This window comes from Hyphopichia burtonii, assembly GCF_001661395.1.
Source record: "Hyphopichia burtonii NRRL Y-1933 unplaced genomic scaffold HYPBUscaffold_9, whole genome shotgun sequence".
NCBI classification, from domain to species: domain Eukaryota; kingdom Fungi; phylum Ascomycota; class Pichiomycetes; order Serinales; family Debaryomycetaceae; genus Hyphopichia; species Hyphopichia burtonii.
The window spans coordinates 352,952-375,157 of record NW_017963736.1 but is presented as its reverse complement, the minus strand read 5'-3'; the positions used below and the strand labels follow the sequence as shown (position 1 = coordinate 375,157).

Below are 22,206 nucleotides of genomic sequence, written 5' to 3'. Positions count from 1 at the left end.
ACATAGCTTGTTTCTATCATAATCACATCGAATCGTTGTACATTTACTTAATATTTCACCCGATTTTTCCCAGATCTATGCAAAACTTGTACTAGAATGTAGACTTCTCCGTAATTGGGAATTCGTGCAAGGCTTTTTCGAAGAAGAACCCACCACGAAAAGGCCACCCATCCAAGCCAACCCTTGTTGCAATACTTATTCGCTCCAACTGGTGCTACTGGTGCTACTGGTGCAACTACAATTGTAACTGCAAATTTTCAACGAGTTCTCGAGCGGCACACGACCGCCCGACCGATCAGAAAAATCAACATAACAAGTGTTTCTACTACTAATCTTTCAAGATATACTTTGATTTCGTAAATATAAACCAGGGTTGGTCTAGATTCAATTGAATTCCAGTATGAGCTTGGTATCACATCTAACTAGTGATTTGACCAATTTGGCTTCGGAGTCCAAGCGGAAAAGTCCTGAAACCAGACACGCTTGTGACAAAGCACTATCCGATCTTAAAGCTTATCTGCCGTCAATTCATATTAATGATATACTGGATAATCAAATCAAGATTGATTTGGTTAAGCCATTCATAATAGCTAGTGGTTCTGGCAATGCCAAACTCACTAGCTCTTCCATTCCGGTCCTAAATCGATTGATTTTATCGTCGTTAGTACCAATTGAAAATATTAAAGGTTTATTGAAATCTTTTGAAGAAGCAATTAATATAAATGTTGATATACAGCTAAGAACTTTACAATGTTTGCCTAGCTTGGTACAGAAATATGATATTGAAGGTGAAAATTTATTAAGCTTACTTGGAATTTGTTCAAGTTTGGCTTCAAATAATAAATCTCCGGTTGTTAATAATACTGCTTCAGCAACATTGCAACAATTGTTTAGTAATGTTTATGATAAAATTCAAGAAACTCAAGGTGATTATGATGTGGTTGTGGATAATGATGAAATCTTAAAAGTAAATAAGTCATCTTATGAAGGTTATAGAATATTAAATGACCTATGTAATATTATAAGGAATGAACCATTAACATTTTTAAAAGAAGAGCATATTAAACAATCTTCAATTTTGGAGATCATCGAAAATATCATTTCGAACCATAGAAAATTATTCGATAAACACCAAGAACTCTCTTATTTGTTAAGACATAACCTAGTTCCAGGTTTATTAAACATTCTAAATTTACCCAATCAAAACTTTCAATTAACTACTAGATCAATTAGAATTATACATGTTTTATTATCCACTCAACTCGATAACCTTGAAATAGAAAATGAAATCATATTATCATACTTAAACCATTTATTATTAAATACTGATTCAAATACCATTACTCAAGACTCTTCAGATCAAATTAGCTGGGAAAAAATATTGGTCCTAGAGATGTTTAAAACATTATTTAATGATTTTAATAACATTAAAGGAATTTATGAAAAATATGATTCCAATCCAAAGAAGAAAAATGTTGTTCAGGAATTAATGTCTATAATGAGCACCTTTTTAACAAATAATTCTTATTTGTTAAATGATACAGTTAGATTCCCATCTTCAAATATAAATACAGTATCCAATAAAACCTCTTCAATGAAAGTTTCAATATTGGATCATCTTGATAAGTCAGAACCTCCAAATAATATACCAAACACTTATAGTATATACTTGACTTTGAAAATTCTAATAAGTTATGCTGAAGGTACTGCACTGTTTGTTAGTGAATTGTCATCAGATCCAGAAACTTTGGAGCTTAATGTTGATTTCATTACAAGCTTAATCGAATCTTGCTATCCAGATGTATTAGTTTTATTTCAGAACTTTATTTATTTTTCAATGGATAATGAATCTTTTCATAATTTAATTCGTTCATTACAAAAATTTATCCACACTGCTGGATTGCTTGGCTTATCGAACTTGAGGGATGGTTTATTAACCATGTTAAGTGATGCAATTATTAATAATGTATCCAAAACAGATATAAAGAGAAGTGCCCAAGGAGGAAATAGCTTACAAGAACAAGGTAAACAATTATTAGCATTTGGTGAGTCATTAGTTGAGTCATTTAGTTCTACCATTCAAAGTCCAAATTCACAAAGCCCTTCACAATTTCAATCATCTAATGAAAATGGTGATACAATTATTTCACCTACTCAATCGAATTTATCCTTGGAGCAGCAGCAGGAAGTGATCAGACCTCGAAAATTTAATTCGAGACAAGCAACATGCTTAAGAGCATTAATTAATTTGGCAGTCTCATTAGGATCCACCTTACAAGGCTCATGGAAGATTATCTGGATAACATTTCAATGGGTTGATTATTATTTAGAAGGTCCTGATGAATTCAGTGGATTTTATAATAATAAAATATTTACAAATATGACTGACGATATGCTTCCTACGTTAACTAATCAGGATTTAAACAATCTAGATATATCAATGAAAAAATTTTACGAAAGCATCAATGAATATCCCGTTGACTCATTTTATGAATTATTGACCGTCATGACTGAATTGTTTTCAATTGAAAACATGAAAAAGAAAGAAATATGTCCATTTAACAAATCATTTTTCTTAGTGAAATTGATTGAAGTCACTAAAATCAATTCAAATAAGTTTTTGATATTGGATAATAAATCATGGGATCTTTTAATTAAGTTTTTCATTGAGTTAGGAATGGATCGCCAAATTTTTCATAATCTAAGAATCAATATAGTGAAAAATTTTAACGATTTAATAATAAACATTACTAATGAAGGTTTCAGACTGGATGATATAGATATTAATCAAGCAACATCAATTAAATCGTTAGATGCGTTGATGGTATTTTTAGAAAAATTATTTGAAATTGGTATACCACAAGAGTTAATTTTATTAAGCTGTGAAACAGAAATGCATTTAATAATATTAGACACTTTACATGAGTTAATTGATAAGTATGATACTTATTATCAAGAAAGATGGGATGTTGTGTTTAAGATCTTGAATACATCGTTCAGAAATATAAAGGATAAGAATGATAAGAAACTAATGAATAAAATTGGCTCATTAATATCATCCTCATTCGACACTTTGAAATTGATTTTGGATGAGTTTTTATTAAGTTTACCATTCAATCAATTGAAAATATTGATTAATACGTTATATAATTTCTGTTCTCAAACTTACGACTTAAATATTAGTTTCAGTTCAGTTAGTTATTTTTGGTTAATTAGTGATTCGATCAAATCAAGAATTATCGAAAAGGATGAAAAAGCCATTGATTATCAAACCATTAAAAGTGAAGAAGAATTAACCAAATTCATTGATAATTTTGAAGAATCGAGGAATTTTTATCGAGTTTTAAACATTTATTTATTGTGTACTTTAGCCAAGATCCTGATGGATTCCAGATCACAAGTAAGAGACGGAGCCATTCAAACATTTTTCAAGATTATTGATGTTCATGGGAATTTGATACCATCATGGGAATTAATTTATGAAATAGTATTACCATTATTATTGGATTTGAAGAATTTACAAAATGCATCGAATAAAAAAGATTGGATCGATAGCTTAAGCTTGATTTTAAGTGGATTGGTTTCTATTTATGGTAAATTTATGATGAATTTCGAAGAAGATAAGGAAGGATTATCGACTGAGATTGGACTAAAACTATGGAGAAGGATAATTAGGTTTTTCGAAAACTTATTAGATTTAGGATGGAACGATTTGAACTTAAAGATATTCAAGAGTTATTACGATTTGATTAATTCATTTCAAAAAATTGATAAAGTAAACGGGGAAATTCGAAATCTATTCTATAACTTTTGGATTAATATCCCGATTGAGTATGACTTTATAAACATTCAATACCAGGATACATTATCAGTATTGATGGATTGTTTCAAACCTTTGTATCATATAATTGAATCAGACTTGAGTATTGAAGAAACAAACAAGATTATAAATGTCTTAAATAAATGTGCAAGATATCCAATATTACCGAAAAACATGAAAGATGAAAATAAACCCACCAACTTACAAAAATCAGTAATGAGTAACCTAGAGTTAATGCTAATGAATAGTAAAGAAGAAAAAATACTTGGATTAACCATTCAACAATTAACGGTTATATTGATCTATCCATTTGAAACCCGAATCAGGATTGAGAAAAAACTTAGTAGTAAATTAAATGGAGATAAAATCAAGATTCCAAGCTTTATTGCCATTAGTCATATTTCCATGGATTTAATTGAAAAAAAATTAAATGACATGAAAGTTCAACTGTTAATTGAGGATAAAGTGATCTATAAATTATTAAGTTCTCTATTAGAGATCATTGAAAACAAAGCGGAAGGAATCAAGAATAGAGAAACAAAATTATGGGTTGATTCGTATAAATTTTTCCAATTATTAGTTACTAGATTGATTAATGAGAATTTCGAGCTAATTGAGGATAAAGAAGAGATATGGAGGTATTTCTTACAAGGGATAATGCTTAGTTTCAACCAAGAAGTCGATGAAGAAGCGGAGACGATTAATATTGATCAGTATAATCGAATAATCAAACAAGTGATGCCGGCGTTATTGAGAAGAAATAATAATGAACAAATATTAACCAGTTTTATTGAAAAATTATACGAAAAATCGTTCTTGTATCAACTTGATGATATAGAAGAGTCAATCATTGAAAATAACATTGATGATTTGGTTCTGATAATGACTCAATATAATTTTGATGATACTTTTGGCACATTAACGGTTTTAACTCCGTTTTCCAATCAAGATACTAGAATCATGTGTTTACAGCAGCTCATGACTTTTGTTTTGAATGAAGACCTGACCCTCTTGAGTGAAATAAGCTTAGCCTATTTTATTAATAGGGTTGCTTATACTTTAAGAAGGTTTATATCTGACAGTAAATTACTATACCGAGCCCCATTACCTAAAATTCAAGAGCAAGAAATCCTCTTAATCATGCAGGGCTTAACCCGGATCGAGCCACGATACTCCACCAACAAGAACTTGCAAAAACTCAAGTCCCTATTGATTAAAAGTATTGAATTTACTGATAAGATCCCCCAATTGACTTTACTAGTCGAAACTGCATTGAGGTTGCAAAATATATAGCGTGGTGCACGGGTGTGAATCCTAAAATATACGAATATTCTAGATCTAGACCAGAGTAGCCTAGACATTCTTCTATTCGTTCAGTAGCCTAAACATTCTTCTATTCGTTCAGGGTACGGTGGAACCTATCGGAATTCATACGAATCGATGACACCAAGACCCGGAAATAAAGCTAGAACATTTAGTAATTGTAGTATCTTCATTGACGTCTATCACTGATACGGTGAAGATTCACCACTGATACCCTGGAGATTGACCACCGACACCGAGGAGATTGCCCTACAACTACCTCTCTTACCGTCTTTATACTAAGAAGAAACAGAACAGAACAACCTACAGAAATCAAATGTACGGATCTTTCACCCCCCTACGCGTCGTTTCTCGATTTGTCGAAAGTCAAAACTCGAGACTGCCTCTACGCTGTCCAATACTCAACCAGTAGTTTCGTCAAGCTTGTCCAGCATTAGGGCAGCCTGTTGTAAACTGGGTAATAATAGCAGTGTGCTCACCTCTTGATCTGGACCCAAAATCAAGGTAAACAAGCCGGAAAGTAAACACCTTGCCATTGTTTCAGCCCATCACTAAAATTTCATTAGATTTTGTTGTCTTTTTCTGTTGTTTTTGTATGTTTTTGTTTTATGTTTTTTTTTTAGAATTTTCTCTTTTAATTTAAAGCTTTATTAAGCATTTTTTTTTTTTTTTCATTTTTTTTTATTTTTATGTTTTTTTTTGTCTTTTTTTTTTTGTTTTATTAGTATATTTTTCTTTCCAAATTTTTTTTTGAGCTGATTGTACAAGCGACAGCGTTAAGTTTTCATATTTCATTAACTCGTTTGGCTTGGGAACATCTTCTCTTTTTCAGCTTGCTTATATTGATCTGGGCTTGGGAAAGTACTTCTGTGTGTGAGTGAGTTTTTCCGTTTTTTTTTTAATTGTCAAAGTGACATTCGAGTCGGCGGCTGAATTATTTTAGAAATTTTTATTAGATCGAGTTGATCTAGTTATAAGTAAGTATCATTAAGCCACCATGTCTTATAGAGATAGCGCTGGATCAAGCAAATACCATGAATTTGATCCGGAATCAGGTGGAGATTTATCAAGAAAGAAATCTTTGGTTAGACCAGAAAGATCAAGAATAGATAAAGATCATCCAAGATATCATTATACCCAGGTTGCTAACCAGGAATCGAATCATTTAAAGATTCAACCATCCACCACTGGTCTTGATCCTCATAGTCATGAAGGAATTGAAGAAGAAGATGCTGTTCATTTGGATCCTCAAAATCATCATTATCACCACGCCAATCGTGGTTCGGATGATGATATCGATGATGGCGGTCCGGAAGAAGGTATTCCTTTGATGGATATGAATGACGACCCAAACTTGAAAGGGGGTAGAGAAGTGTATGGTTTAAATGATGAAGTTGATTATAATCCTCAGAAGAAGAACGTCATTTCCAAACCAACCAAAACGGAAGATCCAAAACCAAAACATGATTTATATTTTTGGAAAGTTTATTGTTATATCATTACTTTTTGGGCTCCTGCTCCTTTATTGAAATTATTTGGTTTACCAACTAAGTCTCGTCAATTTGCTTGGAGAGAAAAAATTGGTTTAATTTCTTGTATTTTTTACATTGGGGCTTTTGTTGCTTATTTAACTTTTGGTTTTACTAAAACCGTTTGTTCAAACACTCAAATTAAAACTAGAATCAATGAAGTTTCTGATGGTTATCTTATTATCAATGGTAGATCTTTCGATTTGACCTCTTCAAAACATCCAAAAGCTGCTGGTATTGGTTCAGGTGCTAATATTTTATATCCTCCAATTGCTGCCGGTGGTAAAGATGCTTCATTTTTATTTCAAAATGTTAATGGTAATTGTAAAAATTTAATTAAACCAAGAGACAATTGTAGTATTCCAACTTCAAATGATAATGAATTGGCTTGGTACATGCCTTGTCGTATGTTTGCTCAAGATGGTTCTACTTCCCCTAATTTTACTGATGCTTATTATGATGGTTGGGCTTGTCATACTTCTTCGACCGCTAGAGAGGCTTATTATAAATTAGATGCTACTGGTGATGTTTACTTTACTTGGGATGATTTGAGAAATTCTTCAAGAAATTTGGTTGTTTATTCTGGTATTGTTTTGGATCTTGATTTAATTGATTGGATTTCAAAAGATGATGTTACTTATCCTCCTTTATTTGATAAATTGAGAGATGATCCAACTTATCATGGTCATGATATTTCTTTAGTTTTAACTAATTCTCATGAACGTAAAGCTGCTAGATGTTTAACTGAAATTATTAAAGTTGGTACTATTGATTCAGAAACTATTGGTTGTATTTCTTCGAAAATTGTTTTATACGTTTCTTTAGTTTTTATTTTATCAGTCGTTTTAACTAAATTCTTGATGGCTTGTTATTTCAAATGGTATGTTAGTTTAAGACAAGGTGCTACTCAAGTCGATAGTAAATCAATGTTTGAAAGACAAAAAGAAATTGAAAATTGGGTTGATAATCCTTCTGCTGTTGGTGGTATTAAAACTGTTCCTGAAAGAGCAAGAGCTAATTATAAAGCAAACAAAACTAATAGACAAAGTGTTTTCCATAAATTAAATCGTTTATCTTTAGCTCCAAATACTGAATTATCTCAATATTATGATAACGCTGATCAATTATCAAAAAGTTTTAAATATACCACAATGTCAACTCAAGCTGCTTTACTTTCTCGTAATCAAAATAATCCAAAAAAGATAAGACAATCAAATACAACTAGATCAATGTTATATTTACAAGATCAAAATTCTTCAATGGATTTATTAAATAGACCCCAAAGTCAATTTAATCCTTTTGATCAATATGATGATATGCCAACTAATGGGTTAAGTCCAGATATTATTCATCCTGATGTTGTTCCTCAACCTCCAGTTGAATATCAACCTTTTGGTTATCCTTTGGCTCATACTTTAGCTTTGGTTACTTGTTATTCAGAAGATGAAGAAGGTTTACGTCTTACTATGGATTCTTTAGCAACTACTGATTATCCAAATTCTCATAAATTAATTTTTGTTGTTTGTGATGGTATTATTAAAGGTTCTGGTAATGATTTAACTACTCCAGAAGTTGCTTTAAGTATGATGACTGATTTTACTATCCCCCCTGATGAAGTTAAGCCTTATTCTTATGTTGCAGTTGCTTCTGGTAGTAAACGTCATAATATGGCTAAAGTTTATGCTGGTTTTTATAAATATAATGATGAAACTGTTCCTCCTGAAAAACAACAAAGAGTTCCAGTTTTAACTGTTGTTAAAAGTGGTACTCCTGCTGAAGCTACCGCTGCTAAACCTGGTAATAGAGGTAAGCGTGATTCTCAAATTATTTTAATGTCATTTTTACAAAAAGTTATGTTTGATGAAAGAATGACTGATTTAGATTTTGAAATTTTAAGTAATATTTGGAGAATTACTGGTTTAATGGCAGAATTTTACGAACTTATTCTAATGGTTGATGCTGATACTAAAGTCTATCCTGATTGTTTAACTCACATGTGTGCTGAAATGGTTAAAGATCCAATGATTATGGGTTTATGTGGTGAAACTAAGATTTCAAATAAATCTGATACCTGGGTTACTGCAATTCAAGTTTTTGAATATTATATTTCTCATCATCAAGCTAAAGCTTTCGAATCAATTTTTGGTGGGGTTACTTGTTTACCTGGGTGTTTTTCAATGTATCGTATTAAATCTCCTAAAGGTTCAAATGGTTATTGGGTTCCGATTTTGGCTAATCCAGATATTGTTGAAAGATATTCTGATAATGTTGTTGAAACTTTACATCAAAAGAATTTATTATTATTAGGTGAAGATCGTTATTTAACTTCTTTAATGTTGAAAACTTTCCCAAAAAGAAAACAAGTATTTGTCCCCAAAGCTGCATGTAAAACTATTGTTCCTGATAAATTTAAAGTTTTATTATCACAACGTCGTCGTTGGATTAATTCAACTGTTCATAATTTAATGGAATTAGTTTTAGTTAAAGATTTATGTGGTACTTTCTGTTTTTCAATGCAATTCGTTATTTTCATTGAATTGGTTGGTACATTAGTTTTACCAGCAGCTATTACTTTTACCATTTATGTTATTGCTGTTTCAATTTATACTAAACCAACTCCAGTTATGTCATTAGTTCTTTTAGGTCTTATTTTTGGTTTACCGGGGGCAATTATTGTGGTAACAGTTTCTTCGCTTAAATATATTATTTATTTCTTTATTTATCTTCTTGCATTACCAATCTGGAATTTTGTTCTTCCAAGTTATGCATTCTGGAAATTTGATGATTTCAGTTGGGGTGAAACCAGAACAATTGCTGGTGGTGATAAAGGTGATCATAGTGCTTCAGAAGGGGTTTTCGATTCTAGTGACATTATTATGAAGCGTTGGAGAGATTTTGAAAGAGATCGTAGGAACAATGAAGCAGGTTTAACTGTTCCAAGTGCTACCTGGGATCCTTCCAATGCTGAAAAAAATCATGAAAGTGATTTTTCTGAAGATTCAAATACATCTGCATAATTAAAAGCTAAATAAGAAAATATTTATCTTTTATTCATTTTCATTTTATTCTATATCGTTTCCTTTATTTTTGTTTATGTTTTCCAATCTTGCTCCATCATAAAGCTGTCAATTTCTTTTTATCTGTTCATATGTTTGCGTTTTCTTTTCATTTCTTTGTTTTTTTTTGTTACTTTGGAAAAGGCTTAATTTAATACCACTAAAGCTTATGCATGGAAGCGAAAAAAAAAAAAAAAAAAAAAAAAAAATCAGAAAAAGACTAAAAAAAAAAAGTATAAACTTTAAGACAAAAAAAAAAAAACAAATTGGAAGACAATTACAAAATATATTCTTGCTTATTTATACATTTATTGAATATACAATATTTATTGAAAAATAGAATGTAGAATTCCCACTAGAATGTGTTGAGAAGGTTCTTCGCTTATCATTTTGGCTGAGGATTTTCAGTCTTTGCGGAAAACAATAATTTTGGCGCCAATACATTGACGAAAATGTTGATGAGTATATAATTGCTTGCAGTAATAGACGTTTGCACGAAGATTGATTCAGTTAACAACAATAGACGAAGGCAGTGACTCCGTAAATCACCTAATTATTGAAGTCAGGCACCAACAGTTTAACCATTAATCGACATTTGATATCTTTGTAGGAAACAATGAAAAAACGGTGCAAGTAAGTTCAATCAAACTTTATATAGTCAATTAGACTAGAATTATCATTTAAGGAGCTTTCAGTTGAACTAGGGTTAGACAAACCTCTTCTTTCCATATAAATTTTTTTAAATTTTCTAAGACGCCATGAAACCTGAGGTTTTTTAATAGAAGGTTGGAAAGCAGAACCAGGGGTAGCCAATGCGTAAAGCATATCGAAAACTGATCAAAAGAAAAGATATCACCTTATTCGACGGTGGATCACTTGGAGGAATTTTGAAGGATATTTATATTTTTATTACAAGGATAAAGCTTAAAATAACATTAAAGTGAATAACCACCAATTTTACAGTCTGTAAGCCTTTTATATGCAAGTAAACACCCAAGTAGATAAATTTAAACAACTGTTATTAAGTGTTCCGCTTGCAATACAAAAATAAAGGCAAAGGCAAAACGTAGGGAAAATAAAAGGAGTCAAAAGATGGAGCAAACTAACATGATGTTTACTCAATAGTCAATCGGCAAGGAATATAGGGACCTTAACGAATCAAATGGCTACTTGTTTGTATTAGACTAAAAACCATTAGTCGCGTACCTTAAAGCTTTGTTTATTAATTTTTGCATCAATTAAACGTCTACAAAAATTATATTACGGTTTACTCAAGTACATTGTTGAGAAAATCGCATGGTTAAATTACATAGGATTACATTTCCATAGTAATTACCTAATTTTTCACACCTCCTTACTCCTGTTCGTATATTGCTTTGAGAAATGCAGCTCAATGCCCACAGAGACCAAACTCCCAAAACTTAATATTTCAGCCATCCCTTATCCCTTGTCATGGACACCTTATTTTAAAGCATTACAAACTTTATACTACTTCTACTCTACTTCTACTCTTCTACTTCTACTCTTCTACTTTTATTCTTCTACTTCTACCCTTCAACTTGTATTCTTCTACTTCTACCCTTCAACTTGTATTCTTCTACTTCTACCCTTCAACTTGTATTCTTCATACTTGTCATACTACTTTTCATAATGATTTGCATACAATTTTCATAATATTTTCATAATGATTTGCATACAATTTTCATAATATTTTTCATAATATTTTTCATAATAATTTTCATAAGGATTTTCATAAGGATTTTCATAATAATTCTCCCAGTTTCCATAATAGTTTCCATATTTTATAATTGTTTCCATACAGTTTCCATACAGTTTTCATAATATTCATAATGATTTCAATGCTATTTCCATGCTATTTTCCTACATTTGTCAACCAATACAATACTGACTCCACTTTCCTTATCCGTTCTTGGAGTCTTTCCTTTTTCCCAAATAAACTCAGTTTCAGCGGAGTTAGCACTGGGACTGTACTTTACCTTATAGCTGAGTCCATCCATAAGAACTCCCGACGGCTCCAACAGTATGTGAAATTGAATCGGGATAACTTACCTCTTGAGGGCCGATCCCGTGACTGGCGATGACTCGAATTAATAATAAAAGAAAAAACAATAGAAAAAAACAAATAAACCAGACAAAAAAAAAAAAAAAAAACCAAAGAAAAATCAAGGGTGCTGACCAACTGGAACGAACTTCGCTGGCGGCGATGAAAATAGCGCATTGTTTACTGTGCGCATCACGTCTTCGCCGGCAGGTTTCTGGACGCATCGAACAAAACTTTGCATTGAAACTTCATTGGTGATGGGTCTTACGAAAGCCTATCAGTTACGTACTTCGTAACTCGATTTAACATGACTGGGTTGGGCTGCCACAAAATGGAGACGTAGGGATTCTATTGTTTGGCTTTTGGCTCCGTGCGTTCGATGAGATGTCATCGTCCAGGGAATCGTAGTCAAATAAACTTACGCCACAGACCGTAAAACTCTTCTCTTGTCTTTTCTTTTCCTGTGAACCTATGACCGTCGGACCCAAGAGCCGGCTCGTCATTTGCTTGGAAGGGAGATCTGTGTGTGCAGTGAACTGCACGCTTCATCTACATGTATCAATTAGAGGTAGGTAGATCCTGCAACCACGGTTATTATTTTCTCTTTCCAGTAATCCCTTTTAATTTCTTTTTACTCTTGATTCATAGACATATTATATATATATATATATATATATATGTCTTTCTATACTTGGGCTTGCTTTGGATTGGATTTATTTTATCAGCTTACAATAGGTGAAACACATTCGAAACACTTCGCACCCCTTTATCAAATCTGAAACAAAAATATTTCTATAGACAGGGCCATTTTTCGCAGCAAAATCCTTTCTTTATCCATAGAATGCTAACTTATTAGTTGCATTATTTAATATATTCGTGGTGACATATAAATCAACTATTTTCTTATTTTCGACAACCGTCCAAAGCATTTGTTCCAACATGAGTGCCAATCAAAACTCCAACGCTAACGCTAGTCACTCTAATGCCAGCAGCAATACCGGCAGCAGTAACAGCAGCAGCACCGGCAGCAGTAACAGCAGCACCGGCAGCAGCAACGCCAACACCAATACAGGTCAATATCTGCATAAGGAACCAGAAAAGGGCCCTGAGATCTTGAACCTTTCCGATAAAAGACATTTGAAAAAGTTCCTCGACATGGTGAACACCTCAGACTCTGAAAGTGACGATGAATAATTTATAGACTTTATTGACCTAATGACCTAACTCTGCTTGTATTATTTGAATAGACGACTTTTTTAATTCCAGATGTAGTGCGCTTCTTACAACATGAATAAATAGATAGATATATATAAACAAATATACAATTATGTTAAATCATCATCTTCCTTTTCGAAAATGGACTTTTTGATCTTTAATAATAACTGGGTCTTTAATTTATCTAATTTACTAAATTGATCAAATTCATAGACCCGATCAGTGAAAGCTTGAACATCGCCCTGATCAATGGATTCTAAGATATCCTGAACAAATTTGTATTCTCTTGTAGTTTCCCAAATTCCTTCTCCATTAAATTCATCGAATTTTTTCTGTGCTCCAACAAAATCATCCAAACATAAAATACATAAAATGATCTTTAAATAATATTCCTTCAATCTCCATGAAGTTAAAGATTCATGAACTTTAACTTTACTAACCGTTTCGTAAAATTCAATTGCTTTGGAATAATTCCCAGCCAATGCATATAAATCGGCTCCCTTATTAAAAGCTTTACTAGATAATGCTTCGGCATGATCAACAGTATATAATTGTCCCGCTTTTTCATATGCTTCTCCAGCTTTTTCAATTTCATTGGTTTGTTCATATAATGCTCCTAAATCCATGGTACAATTGGCTGCTCTTCTAAACTGTCCATTACGGGCTGAATAAATATCAATGGCTTGCGATAATGCCTTGATTGCATCTGGTGGCGATACAAATTTAAACGATTTATATGCTTCAATCAAATAATTGGCCATCTCATTATCATTACGTAACTCCTTTTGTATGTTCGAAGCTTTTAAAAATTGACTAGCAGCATTATTAAAATCTCTCTTTAATAAATACTGATTCCCGGCTTGAACATATAAATCACTAGCTTCTTCTTGTCTAGAATATTGTGAACTTCCACTAACCAACAGCAGGAACCATGATTGTGGTTTGAGCAACTTGTCTGCCTCGTCTATGAATTCACGGGGGTCGGCCATCCTGGATATCTCTATTATCAATTAATTAAGTATCCCAAATGGTACTTAGTTTGCCTTTTTATTAAGTAGCGTAGCTTTTCTCATGATAGGGAAAAAATGTCGTACACCGAAAGAAGAAGAAGAAAAAAAAACAATGTCGTAAATGTCTCCCCGATCAATATCTGAAAATATAAACAAGACTTAAATCCTTTTGACTATACCCAGTTGATTTGATAAGATATCATGAGTGACTTGACCAGAGTGCGTTACGAGAGATTGAACCTTGTTGTTCAGAAAGCTTTGGAACAAACAATCAATAAGTCGTTGAATATAGATCAAATGACCAAATGTTTTCCTAATATTGCAAAGACTAATGATGGTTTAAAGAACCTTCAAATCGCTAGAAAACAAATGAGAAGCTATATAAATGATACGTCTCTTAAAGAGTTTGCGCTCATTTTTGCAGAACAAGACATTGAAAATAAATTAAACGAATTAGATGATATAATACAATCGGCACATCATCGAAAACAATCTAATGAAGAAATTCCAATTGAAATTGATCGATTATCAGCCTCTGAAATCATTGAAGCGAATTTGATTCAATCCAGGCAAGAGGTGATAAGAAATCTTAGTATGATTCATAATCAACTTTGTGTTGATAATATTGATTTGTTTAAACAGTTAGAATCAAAGTGTGCTGAAGGTGAATCAATAAAAAAGGATATCAAAAGTCTGATTGATTCATTTACTACCGGAATCGATGATCTAAGACAAGACTCGATCAATGACAAGATAAATGATCTAATAAAAGAAGTGATACCTGAAGAAGTTTAGTCTTCATCTTTATGACCTTACGAAACTGACAAAAAGTATTTATTAATATATATATATACAAGTGGGAATAATAAATGATGTAGTCTTAAGCAGATGGATTTGGTTTACCATAAAGTGCTTCATAGTTTTCTTTAGCCAATCTATTATAATCTTGAACTCTCTTCTTCAAATCTTCAACTTTAGCAGCTTTAGCCTTTTCTTTATTAGAAGGTTTGACCAATTGTTTATCACCAAAGACTTTGAAATCTTGGAAATATTGTCTTCCCATATTAAATTCATTAGTAATTACATCATCAGTTAAACCTAATTTAGCAATTGCATAAAAATATTGTTCTGGATTATCTTTTTTCAAATATTTTAAAATCCTTTGTCTTTTATGAACAAGTTGTCTTATGTATTGACTGTGAACTTTATCTTTAAAAGAATTTTTAACATGATCCCATCCAGAATGTATTCTTGCAGTTAAAACAGCCGCTTGAACTTCTGGAGACGCAGTATCTCCTTCTTCTCTTTGAAATTCTTCACGGGCCAATTTGATTGCTAACTTCTTTTTATCTTTGGCATTTGTATTTTTCATATGGAGAATGGTTAATAATGCTTTTCTTTTCTTTTCTTCAATTGCAAAAATTGATTCGGCAACTTCGTCACCTGCTATGTTTTGATCAAGACTTGCCTTTTGTGCACCATATAATAATTTTTCAAATTCTTCCCTTTCAAAACCATAGGCTAAATGAGTTGGTTCATTAAGAGCAGTGTTTAAACGTTTAATAAATGCACAATCTGGTGACCCTAAGACTGGATCAACTTGAAATTTGAATGATCTGATTTCAACTTGCTTCAAGTTGTTGACATCTCTTATAATTTGTGACTTTAATCTCTTTTCTCTTCTTCTCGAAGATTTTCTCTTTGATTTAGATGCATTCTCTGGTATAATCTGTCTAGCTGCTAAGACAGGCGACACCTTGACTGGCTGAACAGCCGGAGAAACAGCACTACTCCCTAAGGTTCTTCCTATGGAAAAGAAACGTGTGGCTGCCTTAAACATCATTAATTCCTGTAGCTGTGGTAAACACAAGATTAAAATGAAGATATGAACATTCAAATAAGCTAATTTTTCAACAGTGAAGAATGAAAAAAAAAAAAAAAAAAGCCAAAAAAAGTTTCAAGTCGGTTAACGCACGCCATTTAAACCCCCGTACATCACTGAGTGGTGCACGCTCTTCGATTTTTTCTCTACAAGAACGCCATATATCTATAAGAATATGGTATAAAGTAGGATAAGATTGGATTTTCGTGCTTGAAATTAGTGGTCAGAGCCGTGTCAGTTCTAGTTTAGATATGAGTTCAAAAATACGGCATGATGATCAGGGTTTGAAGAAAATAAAGAGTTTGGCAGCCAAATGGCAGTCGAAACAATCAGCTTCATTCAAACCTAGTTATGTCCAAGAAGTATACCAGCTAATTACACAACCGGACTGTTTGAAAATATACCAATTGCTTTATAATACTTGTTTTTTCTCTAATTTTTTATGGAAGTTTTACCATGAAGATATCACAAACAATCACCTTGAATTGATATTACTTATTGCAGTATATGAAATAGAAAACGAAGATGCAAGTTTGATCATTGAACAGATTTTGGATCAAGACACGGACAGGTTTGATTTGTTTTTGAAGAGAATTCTCGTCATCTGCTTGAATGCTAATGCCGAGTACCATTTGAGGAGAAGTATTTTACTTTTCATCACTAAATTGGTTACTGTCCAATTATCGAATAAAACAGTGAAACAAACGGTTGGTCCGTTGTTTGACATTAGTATTTTGTCCAACTTACAAGATCTGTCGCAAGTAATACTTCCTGGTTTGAAAGATGAATACGAAGACTGCATTAAAAACAAACAAAATCCGGTTGCAAAATTGAAACAACGATGGTTATACGGCTTGATTACAGATTTTATGAAGAGCACTTTACTGTTTGACGAACTATCGAAACATGAGCAAGTTGGTTATTTGGAGTACCTGAGGGCCTTGTTACTTTTTCTAACGTCGTTGGTATCTCAATTGCCATTAAGAATATACTCAGCTAGTCTAATACGTGAGGTGCAGTTTGCATCATGCTTTGATAAGAATTTAAATTCACTAGATGAATACATTGCCTTGCTCAATAGCTTCCTTCATTATCCCGTTGATGATTTCACTGGCGAAATCAAGAAAAATGATTTCGAGTCAAATTTCGAAACCTTACAAGCTGAATTTTTTTCATTGGATTCAAGACTCGCTGGTATATCGGCCAAGCCATCAATACATAATTATGAACCGGAAGAATTAGTTGGGCTTTTAGATGCTTTCTCGTCAGATACTCTTCAGCAAATAATGAAGAATTTGGGTCTTTCCAGGAATATTAGTCCCAATTTTCTTAATCGCAAAGGCTTCTTGATTAATGTGTTAATGAACTATGTCAGTCCTCGAATCAACTCGGTCAACTCCAGCTCGCTATATGCTATTGGGGAGAAGAATGTAATTGATCCATTCATTAGTGATGCTAAGGTTGAATTCCCTGCTTATTTGCCACTACCATTGATTAAAGGGAGTCAGTTTCTTTCAATCGATGACTTTATCCAGCGTCACGTAGAAATATCATTATATGAAGTATACAAGGACATTTTTGCGAATATTGAGAGAAGTATTACGTCTATCAATGTTATCGATGCACCACTGCGTAATTACAAGGGAACTTCAAAAAGTATTACTGCAGTTTATGTTAAAAATAGCAAGAACGACCTTGAAATAGATATCAAGCATAATAATTCGTTCAGGAAAATGAAGGATCAGAAAGTGATATTGATGGAATTACAAAATAGAAATGCGTCTTCGCCTCATGCTAGACTTAAGAAGCTTGGTATTTCGTTAATCCGCTTGGGGAGAGTCATGAGCCAGAATGAAGGCTCTTGTAAAGTTTGGATTCAAGAAGCTGATCGCAGTATTAGAGAACGATTCAACTTTATGATAAAACTTGACGAGGAAACATTACAGAGGATAGAGCATTGCGAGGAACTATTAAAGCGTCTTGGCAATGATCAGATACCTCTGTATATGAACCAATTATTTTTAGGATACGGATCAGCTAAAAAATCGTATTCTCCATTAAAAGATACTGAAGTCACGCTAACTGGGGTTGACTTAACAGTCGAGAATGCAGCTAAAAGACAAAAACAAGACGATAGTAAGAAGCCAAAGAGCCAAGGTCCATTTAAGGTGCATTTTCTATCTGATGGATCAACTGAGATATCTAGTTGCAAGACCATTCTTCCGCCACAAGCCGGATCTTTGGACCAAGACCAGACGTCTGTATTATTGAAAGCATTGGGTCATGGTGTCACTTTAGTGACCCTGCAAAAAAACCCCATCCAGATGATCAAGAGAATCTGCGACTCGATAACGGTGAACTTCGAAGAGAAAAATCTAGTCGTTGTTGGAAATGATGAGAAGCTTAGTATCAACAGCTTAGACTGGGTTCAGCTCAGCGATACCGGTGTTGACAAGTATCTCAGGTATGCCATGGAGCAAAACCAAAAGTATTTGGATCAGGTTGAGCACATAAGCAAGAGGATGAACTTGGGCGATTTTGGGTATCACCAGAGCAATGGTAATGCGATTTTGTTGTACCACAGCCATATCCAGCCTCGCTGGAAACAGTTTGTTAGAAGAATCCAAGACAACCTGGCCATTGAAGACTGGGTGCGAGAACTTGTATTCCTTGAACAATCAAACGATTTGGAGAATATCATCCGACAATATATCTCGTTGAGTGGGATATTCTCCAACTTACAGAAACTCGATCCCCTCGTCAAGCTTCACCAGAATAAGTCTCCAAAGACTGAGTTCACCAAGCTTATATGTAATATAAGCCTGAATTTCGTTATTCCGTCTGGCAATTACCAAACCTACAAAGCACAACTCCCCCCGTGTCACAACGTCATCACCGTCCAGCACGACACCCTGCTTACCCCTTACATCCTCCCGTTGCTCGAGCATGGTGGCAAGCGGTTCATTCATTTTGCAACCACCAACACCGGGCTCTGCCAGCGGCTCACCACCGGCAAAGTTGCCCCCATATAAACCCGTGCATCCCTCCGCAGAATACACACCCGTGCATCTTTCTTGCCCCGTTTAATCAGACAATTGTAACTGGCCCATCTTTTCAAGCCATTTCCAGGAATGGGTACCCTTAGATAAGATAGAGCAAAGAACAAATCAGGCATGTGTCAACAGATAACCCTTTATCAGAATTATCTATTTAATCCTATCCCGTTATTTGTGTAGTATTTCCTTTTCAGAAGGTCTGTTTAGTAGCTCAATTTAGTATTTCCTAACTGCTACATCGTTTGCTAAGGCAATTAGAACAAAAACATTACTTCTTTTCAAGCAATGCCGAATTGTAACTTTGATTTTGTAATTTTTTCCATCCAGTGAAAATTTTTCACCTCTCAAACTTTTCTTCTAGTTGCTTCTACAGGTTGCATTACGTTTCCTCCCGTTTCTTCTCCCGTGCTTTCTTCTCCTTTGTAACCCTTGATACCCTGTACGGTAACGCTACCAAATCATTGGTTGACCCCTAGGGATAAAACCGTCCACCACCGACAAATCGTCGGTATTAATTGTAGCATTTTTGTTAGCGCACTATCTTTTTTTTTTTTTTTTTTTTTTTTTTTTTTTTTTTTTTTATCGACTTTTTTTTTGTTTTGTTAGCGGTTCGGTGTGCTCAGATAAGAAAACTTTTCATCAAAGGGACGAAAAAATCTCAGATACTTCAACTACTTTCTTTTCCTTATCCAAAAAATCCTTATCAACAATAGCCCTTTGCTAGCCGTTTTGCTCTGATAACTAAAGTTTAGAGGTTTTTTACATGTACCCCAGTTGGCTCAATACTTTATCGTTTCATATTGTATAATAGTACCCTAGCACGCTTCCTTTTTTACTTTTTTTTTTTTTTTTTTCCTCTTCCTAATTTTTCAACAAGTTGAATATCTTATTTGAATGGGTTCTTGCTTGTATTTAGTTTATTTATTGTTCTAGTTCTTACTTCTTGTATCTATTTAATTGTGTTTAGGGCAGCTTCCGTTCCTTTTCTTGTTTGGTTTGTTATCGTTATCTTAGGTTTGATCAATCCTGCTTATTTATTTGTCTAACTAATTTTGTACATTATGAGTGAAATTCAACAACGTTTACCTCCTCCTCCTCCTCCCCATCATGCTCCCCACGGATCCACTGCGGTGCCCAGCCACTCTGCTGCTGCCCCGGCTGCTGCTGCAGTGAGTGCTCCTTCTGGTACTCCATCTGCTAGTCCTCCGGCCCCTGCTTCGGTATCTACTGCAGCACCTACCCAGGTTCCTACCCAGGTTCCTACCCAGGTTCCAACTCCGGCTGCCGAAACTGCACCCGCTGCTGCTGTACCTTCTGCTGCCAGCAATCCGGCTCCAACTCCAGCTTCAGCTTCTAGTCACAGCCAGTCTCCAGCTCCAGCTGCCGTATCTTTACCTCCAATAAAGCATTCTGTTTCAGACAACACCAATCTGACTTCAACTACTCTTGAAAATAAAGAAATAAAGCCGGAAATGGCTGATTCAAATCCAACTCATCCAAACGCTAAAACAACCACCCATGTTAATAATGGAACAACAACAACCAAAACTAATATAACCAGTCCAGTTTGTCGCAATTGCAAGACTCAAAATACCCCTTTATGGAGACGTGACGAAACTGGTCAAGTTTTATGTAATGCTTGTGGGTTATTTTTCAAGTTACATGGTCGTCCAAGACCAATTAGCCTCAAAACTGATACTATCAAATCAAGAAATAGAATCAAACAACCAAATCCTTCTAAAAATTCCGGCTCAAATACTCCAGAATTTAAAGTCAAAGATTCTAAATCAAATACTTCCTCTAGTGGTAAGAAATCTCCTAAATCTTCTAAAAAGAAATCTTCCAATACCTCAACTCCAAACACTACAGTTGATGGCCATAATCCTAACTTGACCCCTTTATTGCCTGCTGCTTATAACGTCAAAGTTGCCGATAAAGCAACCTACTCAAATCATTTGGGTCCGTTACATTCTAATCATTTACCAAATCATTTACATCATCAGGTCCAACCTTTACATTATCCTTCTTCTACTCCTACCCAATTTGCTCCTGGTTTACAAAGAATAACCTCACCCCTTTTATTATCAACTACTTCTTCATTATCAAATGCAAGATCTTCTTCCAACTTGTCGGATAAGAAAAATAATGCAACCTCAACTACTGATGCTAGTGCTGCTCAAGCTGCTGGTGCTTTAGAAACAATGTCAAATGAATTAGGTCCTAGTGCTACTTTCAAACCAACCAATAGCAAAAATGATTCTAATAGTACTAATGGTATTTCATTAATGAATAATTCTTCCACTACTATCAAAAAGGAGCCAACGTCGTCAATGATTTTTTCCACTCCTTCCACTGCTTTACAAGCAAACTCTTCAAACCACCCACCACCTCCTAAATTACCGGCTTTAGGGTCAGGTAATAACAGTGCCCATTCCATTAACTCACCTTCTTTTGGCCCTCAATTCCATTTAAATCGTGATACTAGATCAACTTCTCCTCCCGCAATAAATCATAATTTGAGTAACTCAAATTCCCCAAGCCAACACAAAACTTCATTACCCCCAATTCATCAAGCTGTCACAAATGTTAATCCAAATAACCAATTACCACATTTTCAAAACAGTTTCAGTAACTTATCAAATAATGGAGCCCTGTCTATACCGTTTGACTCAAATAGTAACCCTCAACAATCCTATTCAAATGAGTCGAACCAAAATAATGAGGATAAAAATTCTACTTTCAACAATAGCTCAAATATGAACAGTAGCAATTCATCTAGTGGTAATAATAATAATAACAATAACAATAACAATCATGAAGTGACTCTCTTGAAAACTAGAATATCTGAATTGGAGTTGGTTAATGATTTATATCGTACCAGAATTATGGAGTTAGAAGCAATGGAGCAAGCAGCTAGATTAAGAGAGCAAAGCATGAGAAAAAGATTGGATGAAGTTATCAAATTACAAGAATCAGATTCAAAAGTTATTTACGAACAACAACAACAATTACAACAATTAAACCAACAAGATCAACAATCAACATCTCAATCTTCGAATTCTCAAAAAAGAGAACACATTGACGATGGATCAATTTCAAATAAAAAATTAAAGACTGATTCATAGATTAATGAAGTTATGATACTGTTTATAATCACTTTGTAATTAATAACTGAATGTATATTATTTATTTAAGTTAAAAATATCATTACCATAAATTAAATTATTTATTATTATTAGAAACTAATTAGATA

General features: G+C 33.7%; 8 protein-coding genes across 8 annotated transcripts; 5 read left to right on the top strand and 3 right to left on the bottom strand.

Moving 5' to 3' along the window:
• Positions 1–400: 400 nt before the first annotated feature.
• Positions 401–5,113, top strand: MON2 (Mon2p; the record flags this gene model as incomplete). Its single annotated transcript, XM_020223730.1, has 1 exon — positions 401–5,113. One exon carries the CDS (start codon positions 401–403, stop codon positions 5,111–5,113), a length of 4,713 nt encoding a protein of 1,570 aa, XP_020074000.1.
• A 797-nt stretch (positions 5,114–5,910) lies between these two features.
• On the top strand, positions 5,911–9,830 carry CHS3 (chitin synthase). Its single transcript, XM_020219900.1, has one exon. The coding sequence runs from the start codon at positions 6,141–6,143 to the stop codon at positions 9,687–9,689; it is 3,549 nt and encodes a 1,182-aa protein (XP_020073999.1). The 5' UTR covers positions 5,911–6,140; the 3' UTR covers positions 9,690–9,830.
• Positions 9,831–10,019: 189 nt separating this feature from the next.
• Positions 10,020–13,067, bottom strand: HYPBUDRAFT_13630 (uncharacterized protein). Its single transcript, XM_020219603.1, has 2 exons — positions 12,708–13,067; positions 10,020–10,561 (listed from the first exon to the last, which is right to left on the bottom strand). The coding sequence occupies exons 1-2, from the start codon at positions 12,925–12,927 to the stop codon at positions 10,368–10,370; spliced, it is 414 nt and encodes a 137-aa protein (XP_020073998.1). The 5' UTR covers positions 12,928–13,067; the 3' UTR covers positions 10,020–10,367.
• Positions 13,068–13,115: 48 nt separating this feature from the next.
• On the bottom strand, positions 13,116–13,994 carry HYPBUDRAFT_8391 (uncharacterized protein; the record flags this gene model as incomplete). Its single annotated transcript, XM_020223729.1, has 1 exon — positions 13,116–13,994. The coding sequence occupies one exon, from the start codon at positions 13,992–13,994 to the stop codon at positions 13,116–13,118; it is 879 nt and encodes a 292-aa protein (XP_020073997.1).
• A 222-nt stretch (positions 13,995–14,216) lies between these two features.
• HYPBUDRAFT_115104 (MIND complex subunit) lies at positions 14,217–14,810 on the top strand (the record flags this gene model as incomplete). The annotated part of the gene is made up of 1 exon (XM_020219093.1): positions 14,217–14,810. The coding sequence occupies one exon, from the start codon at positions 14,217–14,219 to the stop codon at positions 14,808–14,810; it is 594 nt and encodes a 197-aa protein (XP_020073996.1).
• Positions 14,811–14,895: 85 nt separating this feature from the next.
• Positions 14,896–15,855, bottom strand: HYPBUDRAFT_114928 (mitochondrial 37S ribosomal protein uS15m; the record flags this gene model as incomplete). The annotated part of the gene is made up of 1 exon (XM_020219080.1): positions 14,896–15,855. The coding sequence occupies one exon, from the start codon at positions 15,853–15,855 to the stop codon at positions 14,896–14,898; it is 960 nt and encodes a 319-aa protein (XP_020073995.1).
• Positions 15,856–16,094: 239 nt separating this feature from the next.
• On the top strand, positions 16,095–19,170 carry HYPBUDRAFT_234755 (uncharacterized protein). The gene has a single exon (XM_020223170.1). It carries the CDS (start codon positions 16,149–16,151, stop codon positions 18,927–18,929), a length of 2,781 nt encoding a protein of 926 aa, XP_020073994.1. The 5' UTR covers positions 16,095–16,148; the 3' UTR covers positions 18,930–19,170.
• A 1,255-nt stretch (positions 19,171–20,425) lies between these two features.
• GZF3 (Gzf3p) lies at positions 20,426–22,078 on the top strand (the record flags this gene model as incomplete). The annotated part of the gene is made up of 2 exons (XM_020222631.1): positions 20,426–21,606; positions 21,631–22,078. The coding sequence occupies 2 exons, from the start codon at positions 20,426–20,428 to the stop codon at positions 22,076–22,078; spliced, it is 1,629 nt and encodes a 542-aa protein (XP_020073993.1).
• Between the last annotated feature and the right edge of the window lie 128 nt (positions 22,079–22,206).